This window comes from Parasteatoda tepidariorum, chromosome 2 (assembly GCF_043381705.1).
Source record: "Parasteatoda tepidariorum isolate YZ-2023 chromosome 2, CAS_Ptep_4.0, whole genome shotgun sequence".
NCBI classification, from domain to species: Eukaryota; Metazoa; Arthropoda; class Arachnida; order Araneae; family Theridiidae; genus Parasteatoda; species Parasteatoda tepidariorum.
Window position 1 is genome coordinate 101110432 of NC_092205.1, and position 11695 is coordinate 101122126.

Consider the following 11695-nt stretch of genomic DNA (forward strand, 5'->3'; position numbering starts at 1 on the left):
TTTATTTATTTATCACCCAACGGCAAAATGGGTCTTGTTTTGGGTTTTATGGCATGCGCACTTTATTTGGACGTCATCACACTTTTCAACTGTGTTCAAGAGTAATAGTAAATAGTGCGCATGCGTCGTCATTGCATGCGTTGCTATGGCGACTGCTGCTGTTTAATAATATTTTTAGAATTCTTTTTTTTNTTAATGTATTTACATAATAATAATTTAAAGTATTTTTATATTCTTTTTATAATTAACTTATAATTACTGTCTTGAGGGTGATTTTAATATAAATATATGAATACTGAAGAAGAAAGGACATGTTGAAACACGTATATCACCAGGATTTGAAAACCAATCCGACGACAAATATCAATGGAGACAGTTTTTGCAACCATTGATTTTGTGGCGTTTATCGGAGTCAAACCAGAAATGGATTTTGACCAATAGTTTATAGTATAACCAGTTATAATATAACCAGTATAGTTATAACCAGTTATAATATACAATAGTTATAATATAACCAGTGATCTTAATAAAGCGATTATTAAAGCGTAATAATTTTCTTTGTTTATTTCAGTCAGTTAATTAATCTGTCATTAATGGTGTTATTCAAATCTTTGTGGTAGTACTAAATTATGCAAATTTCCAAAAATTAATAGCTGCAAATGTAGTCTGGAAATTCTGGAACGGAGTTTTTACCTGGAAGTAACTGCAAATCACAGTTGTGTCTGAACACAAGTTTACCTTTGATTTTTGGCAGATGGCGATGAATTGTGGGGGTGGTATAGAGAGTCTCGTCCCTTGAAAGGGCGTGTAAACTATCGAATTTCGAACTGACATGATTTATTGGGTAATAAAACTTCCGAGATGTGCCGGGGAAGGGGGGAACATAATTATGGACTACAGCTGATAACTCTTGAATCTTCCTATACCAAACAATTTGGGGAAAAAAATAGTTTTAAAGTGTCCAAATTTTTGTTTACTTTCCAAACAGCTGTTTGGATTAAAAAACTTTCTTTTCAGTAATGGTGAAAAATAATGCAAACAATTTCGATAATCTTAGTTGAAGTTAGCGGGTACTCAATGATATTTTAGTGGTTAGAAATGTCACATTAAGAAATAAAAGAGGGACAGAAAATTATGTGCATAACAGATTAGAAACAGTTTTATTGGATGGTTTAGCAGGAAAAAAAAAGTTTTATCAATAATTTTTATACGATAACTAGATCTATTGTGACTTCTTTTCTATCCCAAAATGTAGCGAGCGTTTGCCATGTCACCTTTTCCTAAGCTTTTCTGCTAACTATCATCATTATAAATGGAAATATAAATACCATATTGACAAGATTGTTATATCGTTCTAAATAAACCCATCAAAAATTTTGCATTCCCAAGAAAATGTTTGCATACATTTATCTGATTTACAAATATTGAATGCAAGCCAGTCGTAAAACAAACTTAAAAATTCGAATGGGTCGGCATCGTTTGATCGCTTCAACTTTTACAAAAAGAACTTTACCTTGTTTTTTTCCCACAAATTTCAAATACTATTTTCTTTATTATCAGTCTGTGGTCTTAAATGATTTCTGTAAAATTCTGTGGTTTCTCGGCTTTTAATGTCTTTGTCGGCTCACAGTTGTCAGACGATCTTTTTGCAAGGATTCTCAGACGATTTCCCTGCCTTGGATTTGAAGTGAAACAATTCGTTCAGGTTTCTCGGACGTCAAGGGGCTCTGTTTCGTTACGCAACGAGATTGTGCACGATAATGTACTGGGGGACACCTGTGATATATTGTTAGACCCTCATTCAATACCCTCCTGTTGATCTACGATTATCTTGCAGTCTAATCCTCTTCTTTTTCTTTTTTAGAAGCACATTGCTTGGAATTTTTTCCCCCTGCTTCTATTGATTATTCTTAACACTGGGTGCCACCTCTTTTGCTGTGGTTACCCAGAAATGCGTTCATGCTAACAAAAGAAATGGCGTAACAAATCATCTGTTGAATGTTTAAGTCATTCACTTTCTATGTCATGTGTTTTTTCTTCTCTCTTTTTTTTTTCTTTTCAGGATCTCCCTTAAATCATTGAGTAATCAATCTTTTCTATTTACTGCTCTACGGTGTAAGATGCTAGCTGTATTGCTTTTTGTGCAATTAGATATTTTAATTTAAAAAAAAGAATTTTAAAATTATAATTTATACGGAGGTGACAATAATATGAAAACGTTCTATCTGTTACTTCAATAAGAACAGCCTCTCATCAAGCTGCATAAGTCTTATAAACTTGACTGTGTAAAAACTGCTTAGTACATTTTGAAAAGTCGTCATCTCTTAGAAATGGTATTATTATTAATCATGCAAATCAGTATGAAATAAAAGTGATATGAGGAAATTGAAACTTTGTGCCATTTCGAAAAACGCCAGAAGTGTTAAAAAAAACATATTCGTTTTAATAATGCCAGAAGTATTTTTAAAACGAATAATTATATTATTCGTTTATTATTGCATTTTTGTATTATTATTCGTTTTATATTATTATAGATTATAAAATGAATTATATCTATTAAGCAAAAAAACTTGTATTTAAGATTGATGATATGAATAATAATTTATTTTTTCATCTTATAACCGTCGTTGAACAGCCGATCCAATTTTGGGTTTAATAAACTCCGTAGCCTTGTAATTTTGAACCCGGTCTACAAGACAAGGAATCTCCTGGATCAAGTCTCTGGAGAAATTTGCTTTCGTGGAGGACTTTTTTTAGGAACTAACCAGCATTTGCGTTACATGAAGAGGAAAACCAAGAAAATCTCTCATGGTTAGTCTGAATGCAAGGAGACTCTTGCCCCCCCCCCCATGATCTTTTTACCACGGAGGATATTTTACGTAAGCACAGTGGTTGGTGCGAGCTGAGCCAGGTGAGGAATTCGTATCGTCCAGCCATCTCTGGGATTCGTATCCGGGCTACCTCATTGAAAGGCGAACGCTCTATGCCCTAAGAAGCCACTACGGCTGTATGAATGATATTCACTTCAAAACATATTTATTAATGTTGAATAAAAGGTCAATTTCAAAACAGATGTTATTTAAGTGAGTGCCTTTTAATTAATCCGCTGATTTTTGTCGTCACAAATTTTGTATATTATACAAATAACACAATGCCATGTTTTATTCTGCAGCAGAAATCGAACATTAGAAAATAATTATAAAAGTATAGAATGTATGCATTTATAGAATTTTTTGCTTAAAAAATAATTCTATGTCAGTTTTATTATTTTTTTTAAGAAGTCGAAAAGTGTGCCAAAATGAAAAACAACACTCATTTTTCCTATGTGTAACAATCGGTTAATTTTATAGTGGCAAGACTTTTCTGCTAAATCCTTGTTCTATATTTTGGATACAAACTATATCAACTTCTGAATGCAATTTACAGTCCTGTTGTCTACTATTATTGGAAAGGTTTTTTGTTCGAATTGAGTTAATAATAATTGCAGTTATTTTCCTTTAAATTATATTGCTTATTAATTTATTATTAACTATCTTTATTGTTCTATTTGCAGTCACTTGCATTTTAAATAGCATTATATTTATCAAATGCCGATAACACATTAATCATATTGCACTCGTTACAAAATGAATCTGCTAACTTTATAGTGGTATACCAAAACCTTTTGGGATATAAATTATACCAACCTTTGAATACAATTTATACATTGGCCGCTACTAATGACTACCCAGTATTGCTGGTGAGTTGGAAGGGTTTTCAAATTTAGAAGAAGGGGGGGTTGCCCACGTGGCAGCTGGCTATCGAAACTCTTCCAAGACAGATGGAGGCGGTCTACACCAGACAAATTAACCCTCAATGCAGGAGGAGCAAGGCAGGAAAATTTATGTCCATGCGGTTTTCAATCTTGATTGCTTTTCTCCGCAATCTGATTTACCACTTTTACCGTTAACCCACCCACCCCTAAATGCACCCATCAAAATCCTTTCAAAACAGCTGTGGTGATCGTCTACCACAACCCTCTCACGTTCTTTTTTTTTTCCTTCCCTCATTCAAATCTTTAATAGTTTGATTTACTTTGGATGATAGGTGAAGTTGTGGGGAAATGAATTTAGAATTCTTTATTTTCACCTTTTAATGTTATCCCATTAACTGTCGAGTGAATACAAATCTACTGGGTCTCCTTTTTTTAAAAGAGGAAATTAATAAAAGAATAAAAATTATTTTATGTAATTATGTTGAATAATTTAAAATTATTTTTTGTTCTAATACAAAAATTTAGTTCTAAATCAAAAGTTAAAAATCAAAAGTGAATAATTATTTATTTGAAAACATTTTCCTTACCCTTCTTTTCTCCAAGTTCATAATTAGATTTATTGTTATTTATTTTATTATTATTTTATTAGATTTATTATTATTATTTTTAGATTTATTTTAATTTCTCTGAGCAGCATTCTTGTTCTATTTAAAATATAATTATTGCGACTAGACTTTCTTGTTAGTGTTATGTTAATTCTTGTTAATGTATTATTAATGTAGATTAACTTATAGAGGATCTTTTATTTTTAAAACAGAAAAGTTTTAATTAATTCATAACAAAAAAAAACAAAAAAAAAACATTAAAATTCAAAAAGAAAAGAGAAAAAGAAAAATTTAAAATGACAAAATAGAATAAATTATTTCCTTCCCTGTACTTTGCTCAAATTTTGTATGCATATATAAATATACATATAAAATATATAATGGAATTCGAGTTCGTGCGGAATTAAGAAATCACTTATTTGACATCAGAAAAATATTTCCGTTTTCGAGCATTTTATCGTATCTATGAAGTTTGTTATATTTTATACTGCTGCCACCTAGTTTCTCTTTTATGAACTTTTTAAATTGAAAGTTAACTCTATTAAAGCTTGGAATTATTTTTTCTTTTTTCATTTTTGCTTCCTTAAATCACGATTAATTCACTAATTTTTTTTTCAATTAATTTTTAATTTTAGTAAATGTAGGTTAGCAATGAAACTAGAATTTTCTGACTCTTCTTATTAGGAAATTTTATTTGTAAAATAATTACAAATAAAATAGATTCAAAGAATAAATAAATTTTACGTATAAGATTTTTATAAAAAGCATGTGTTGAATAAAATAGTTAAATCATGGGCGTTGTTGGCAGAAAGGGATGGGGGTGGTATATGTCCCACCCAATATTTCAGGCAAATAAAGAAAATTTGCATGCATTGGTGATTGAAACTCGTAAAATGTAAATTTTATACTATATATTTCTTCAGATATTTAGCAAATAGAAAAGTAATTTATTTTAAGTATGAACTTTAGAGAACTTGTGTAATTGTGTATTTTAATTTGGTTTCCCTCAAAAATTGGACGCCAGTGACGTCCACGAGGTAAATTCTCAAACTTTTTCATTCACTTCTTTATTCAGCTTACTTCGTTCGCTTGTTGATCACATTTTTGTGTTCTAAAATAGTTTCGTATATATATTAGCTGAAAATTATAAATTCCAGTGACTCAACATATTCTTAAATAAACTCATGAAATATTTGCTCTAGCCCAAAACTTTTAAAACCAAAGGAAAATGTTCTTAAAATTGAGAAGAAGTATTCTTTATCGATCTTCGTAGGTCAAATGCATTCCGTCGTTATGAAGCATTAAAACTTAAGTATAGCTGAATACTATTGAACCTGCGTAAATTGATGGTAAAAACAACGAGCAGCTTGTTTGCTGATATTGGCTTTTAAACTTTCATTTCTCTCCAACTTAGTTTGTTGTAGTTTTTCAGAAAAGTTTTTTTTTTTTTGTTCAGAAATTCGTTAACAATTATGCTTAAGCGTTCATAGTTGTGCTCCCTCGTTGTTGCCAAATCGAAAAAGAAAAATTCGTCAATTTTAACGCATTACCGTTTGATGCATTCCACTCATTTCTTTGCATCCATTTCCTCCTTATTTTAGTTCTACATTCGTTTATTAAATGAAATTTTTTCTCCCCTTAGTTTAAATTTATTTTCTTAATTTGTTAAGGATTCTCCAAAACCCATAGAATACCAAAAACTGCATCATTATTGATATGGAATGGAGTTGTAGTCAAGTAATATCGTCTTATTTTCAGATCATAATAATCCTTGTTTTATGTCTATCGAATTTTCCGTTAAAGTATGATTCACTTGATCCAGTCAAGCAAAAATGCAGTTGTCGTTAATTTTAAAGAGGGACGGGGGGGGGGCTGTAAAGGGGTGCATATGTGGTTTCTGATAAATTAGTGCAGCTGACGAAATGACGGCCTATTCACATTTCCCTTTCAGCCTGGAAAAGGATTGAATAAGTTTTTGCTCCATTGTTGATGCCCATTCGCTTACTTTTGAACGCGATGGGAATTATCAGTATTTCTACAAATTTATTCTGTAACACTTAGCTCGCGTTTTCCCCCTCACGTTTCTCTAATGTTCCCAAACGGTGTTCCGCGGAACCTCAGGGCTTCCGCGGAAGAGTTAAAAGGGTTCCGAGAGTTAGGACTTTTATTTAACCATTTTTGAAATCATGTTATTATATTTAGATCCAATCAATAATCCATTAATTTTTGGTTACTTTTCCATCCCTCTTTTCAAATCGAAATCAAATAGCTAAATTCGCTAATAACAAGAAGAAAAAAAAAAGAAAAAAAACTACGTTAAATTTCACTAAAATATTGGGTATCGGCTATCAGATATTAGGCACCATGGCGACTGGGATTTATTGATGTTTGGTAAATGAACCAAAACTCTTTCATTAAAAGGTACGGGAAAAACCTGTCGCCTCAAATTCTTGGGCGATTTAAGACTTTTTTTTTAAATCAATTTAAGGGAAATTTAATAATCATAGGCATTTATAATATATTATTTATAATGTATACTTATATATATTTATATATTGCATTGCAACGTGCAATATATAAATATATGCAATGCAATATATTATATTATTATAATATATTGCATTTATACTATATATTATAATCATGGGCAATTTAAGATTTTTTTTTAAACATATAAAGAATTGAGTTTAGTTAAACGTAGAACAAAGCTTAAATGCTGAGCTATTTTTCTTCAAATGAATATGCTAAGGATTGTTTAGAATTAAACAGTGATGAAGTGATTTCTGCAATCATTTGTTTGCATTCTATACTGTATTTACATCTATAATTGCTTTTATCTATAATTGCCGATTGAGACAAAATCCGCTATGAAGGATTTCTTCTGTATGTCATAACCCTTCAATATACCAACCCAAGTGCATAGATAATTACGCTTAAATTTTTATTTTATTTTTTATGATCCCTGTTTTTTTAATTTATTTTATTTTTCAATGTGAACAGAAATTATATTTTTGTATTTTTCTCATTGCAGGTTTGATGGATGAAGAGAACTTGTTCTTGTGAAAAGTAATTTGGATAATAAAGAGAGAGAAATCTGATGAATTCTATTGCGCGATAAACAACTTTACAGGCCTCATAAATGAGCGTCGAGTGTCAGACTCGTACATTCATCCAATCATCAAACAATCCGGCTGATTTAAGCTTCAATATGGCTCCCCTAGGAGACATGCAACAGGACATGCAGAAGCACTCAGAAAGTGTNGTAATTTGGATAATAAAGAGAGAGAAATCTGATGAATTCATTGACGTCCATTGTGCGATAAACAGGCCTCATAAATGAGCGTCGAGTGTCAGACTCGTACATTCATCCAATCATCAAACAATCCGGCTGATTTAAGCTTCAATATGGCTCCCCTAGGAGACATGCAACAGGACATGCAGAAGCACTCAGAAAGTGTGATATACCATCCCCATTCAGCAAAGAATTGTCAAAGTACACCTGTATCGAGTCCCATGACTTCCATGGGATCGGGATCCTCCCCTCGATACACGGAAGATCCCATGAGTATGGAAGACAATCTCGATCCTGCACCGATTGATTTGTCTTCGGATGACAGCTGTTTATATTCAGAAGATGAAATGCAAAACATGTCATCGAATCCCTTGAACGAGTTGCAAAATTCTCTGGACAAAAACGGATTTTTAGGGCAAAGCCTGTCTGCGAGGCCCAATGGAACAAACGGCCGTGGGGATTCTGCAGAAGATTCTGATTCGATGAACAAAGGGGTCGAAACCCTAGAGTGTCACCTGTGTAATTTTCAAGCTGTTTCTCCCGAAGAATACAGTCATCACATCGATGGTCATTTTGACCACAAATGCCCGATTTGTGATTACACGTCACGAACTGAGGGACGCTTGAACAGGCATATTCAGGATTTCCATTCGGAAGTGCCTCCGGAAAGCTGGGCTGGAAAAAAGAAGCCCAACCAAGTCAGAGACGATAAACCCGAAAACTCGAGTTCATCCTCTCCTGCCTCGCAAAAAGCAAAAATAAACAGATGCAAACAATGCAACTTCAGCTGCGATAATAAACCCGAGTATTATAAGCATTTGCAGGAAGTTCACATGAAGAAAGATAAAATCTTGCAATGTCCCAATTGCTGCTTCGTTACAGAGTACAAACATCACTTCGAATATCATCTTCGTAACCACGTTGGATCGAAACCCTTCAGATGCGACAAATGCAATTATAGTTGTGTGAACAAATCGATGTTGAACAGCCACGAAAAATCTCATTCCAAGATTTATCCATATCGCTGTGCTAATTGCAAGTACGCGACTAAATACTGCCACAGTTTGAAGATGCACCTCCGAAAATACGGCCACAGTCAGGGACAGATTCTCAATCCAGATGGCACCCCGAACCATAATCCGATAATTGATGTGCATGGTAGAAGAAGGGGTCCCAAAGGAAAATCGGGCGGCAAAAATAAACAAAAGTGTTTAACCTACAGCGATATTCCTTCTCCAAACATTTGCAATGCAAAAACCGAGATGTCCACGCAACCGTTTCTATATCCAACACCTCATTTCCCTCCTAAAACCTTTTCTTCCATGCTTATGGGACCCACTTCTTTGGACTTACAAATTCCTTCGTTTTCGGTGTGGCCGAGACCTTTCAAGTGTCACTACTGCGATTTCATGACAGAGTCCCTCGATCTTTACCAACAACATGCTGTAGCCCATGCCGTTAAAGAGAATTCTGATTTGATGCGCACCTGCAACATCAATCCGGACATATTTCATTTGCAAGCTCAGCATCTGACCTTTAATAACTATCCTCAAAATTCCATACACCATGTTGACGAAGTCTCTAGGTCAATGCATAAAAATGAAATTGAAAAAAAGATCGTGTGCAGCACTGCTTCGGAGAACACTCGAAGTCATTCAATTCATAGCGAAAACGCAATAATATCCACTGGCAACAGCATTTATTCATCCTCCGCAGAGAATAAAATTCCACTTACAAATTCCGTTCCTCAGATTCCTGATTCCAAAACATATTCTCCGGTGAGCAAAAGCTCGGATGGAACAAAAAATATTTCAGATAATCACAAACCATCCTCGGATTATCCTGAGATCCTTCCTAGATATTCACCTCCTGCTCGTCATACTTCGCCGGTGCATTTTTCTACTTACAATGAAAATGGAAATAACCATACATCAAGCGACAAACAAAGCCTAACTTCACCCCAAGAAGCCCTTTCCATCTCAGAATGCTCACCCAAGTCGAGTTCCTTTAATTCTGACGAGAACGCTAGAAACTCGTTTGAGTGCCAAAATGAGGAGCATTCCCCATTGGATTTAAGTGGACCTAAAATCTCTGAGCCCATATCCCGAGGAGTCAAAATCGAGCATCACACTGCAAAGAGGAAACTTTCACCCAATGATGTCGCTTCTACAAATCAGGACAGCCAATCGAGGAACAGACGAAAAGGAAAAGCTTTTAAACTCGACCACTACATCCAGTGCGAAGATTCGCCCATCAAAACCGATCTGGATGCTGCATCCGATTTCAAATGCTTCGTAGGCTCTGAAGACACTGCTAAAAGAGAAGCGAGTCAACTTTTAGACTCAACCGGAAATCGTCCCAAAGAAACTACGCCAGAGGAGACACCAAAGCAGTACATGCAGAATTTTAATCAACCACCGAAAACCACGGCCTCTTCGAAATCTTTGGAAAAAGAAAAACTAGTCTCCACTGCGTCTTCATTGTCCACTCAACGACCCCTCTCCCCCGAGTTCACCATCAATCACAACAACAATCTAGATTCCTCTAATGAATCTGATTCAAATATACAATCGGAAGTGCCAAAAGTGGAATCTGACGAGGCGAATTTCAAATCGACAAACGGCTATGCGTGTAAATACTGTGAAACGACATTCATGGATTGTGCCATGTACACCATGCATATGGGATACCATGGACTAGGTCACCCATACAGGTGCAACACGTGTGGCAGCGTTTGCCAAGACAAAGTTGAATTCTTTCTTCACCTCATTCGTGTTGCGCACACGTGAGCAAGACGAACCTTTCATTATAAAAACAATTACCTCTTGGCAGTGTCATCGGATATAAAGTTCCTTAAATTATTAACAAGCATATCCATGTTGTGATATCTACTTATATATATTAGATCTGCATTGGTAAGAGCGTGTATTTTTAGAACTATTTAAATGCTATAAACAAAACAAAAAAAAACTGTTACCCTGGCTGATCCCGAACTGATTCCGTTGTGATTGCAGTCAAGCAAAAAACTACTTTGTCGATTACAACACAAAAAAAAAGTGGGAACTGTTAAGCAAAGACAATGCAGATCTTCCGATAGGAACTATTTTGTAGACACAGATCTTATTCTGTTGCTTTAAATGTTCGAAAAATCTTAATTGTTAAAACACTTTGGTTCATTTAAATTATTTTACAACTCGATACTGTTAAACACGGTGTTTGAATGCTAGTCATGTAGTCCTGTGTGGAAGCAATATTCATAGCAAATAGTGTGAAACAAAAACAAACAACAACAAAAAATCAAAATTTAGGGGGTGATCCCCTATTGTGTTGTGGATTGATTTGCTATTTATATGTGATATATATATATATCTATATATGTTTGAAATAAGTGTAAGATTTTTCTCTTCAAGTCGAAATTCATAACATTTTTGAAAAATACCTAAAATTGTTATTGGAGATTATTTTTTTCCTTTTCATTTGTGAAATCTTATGCATTCAAAACTTAGTGCAAAATATATTTCGCTAGTCATACTGTTTTGTTTAAAAATTCATCACCTGTCACAATCAAATACATGATAACATCTAGTTTTAATTTCATACTGAATTCATAGTTTTAATGGTAATTCTCCGTTACCATGTATTGTACCACTTTTTTTTCTTCGAATTAGATCAAGCGTCAGAACGGTTGCCAAATTGTGACGACAACTGACTAGCGAGAAACCAAAAAGAACGCATATGGAAGTTCAAAGAGCCACTTTCCCCATTCCATACAGTGACTTGCTCGGAATTGTGCTTATTGCAAAAATTTCACCCTTTCATAGTTTGTTTCGTTCTGATATTATTATTTTAGTTTTTGCATACCCTTCATCATAACCTGATTATTGTCTAGGATTCTGAAATTCCACAAAATTTGGTAAAATACCATCACAATAATAGCTATTTTATTTTAAATCTGATCCTTAATTTAAATTTGAAAGAAAAAAATTCCTCAAAAATTTTAGGGAAAAGCATGGATATATATATATATACCGATTGATTTGTCTT

General features: G+C 33.8%; 1 protein-coding gene across 4 annotated transcripts in view; it reads left to right on the top strand.

The window, feature by feature from the left end:
* Positions 1-11021, top strand: part of LOC107455742 (protein hunchback-like) — a 66692-nt gene extending 55671 nt beyond the window's left edge. For 3 of the 4 annotated variants that reach the window (XM_071187735.1, XM_043044843.2, XM_071187734.1), the window contains exons 2-3: positions 7391-7489; positions 7687-11021. In XM_071187735.1, coding sequence (XP_071043836.1) covers positions 7696-10440 — 2745 coding nt within the window. In that variant the 5' untranslated portion in view covers positions 7391-7489; positions 7687-7695 and the 3' untranslated portion in view covers positions 10441-11021. 4 annotated transcript variants of the gene reach the window in all.
* Positions 11022-11695: the final 674 nt, after the last annotated feature.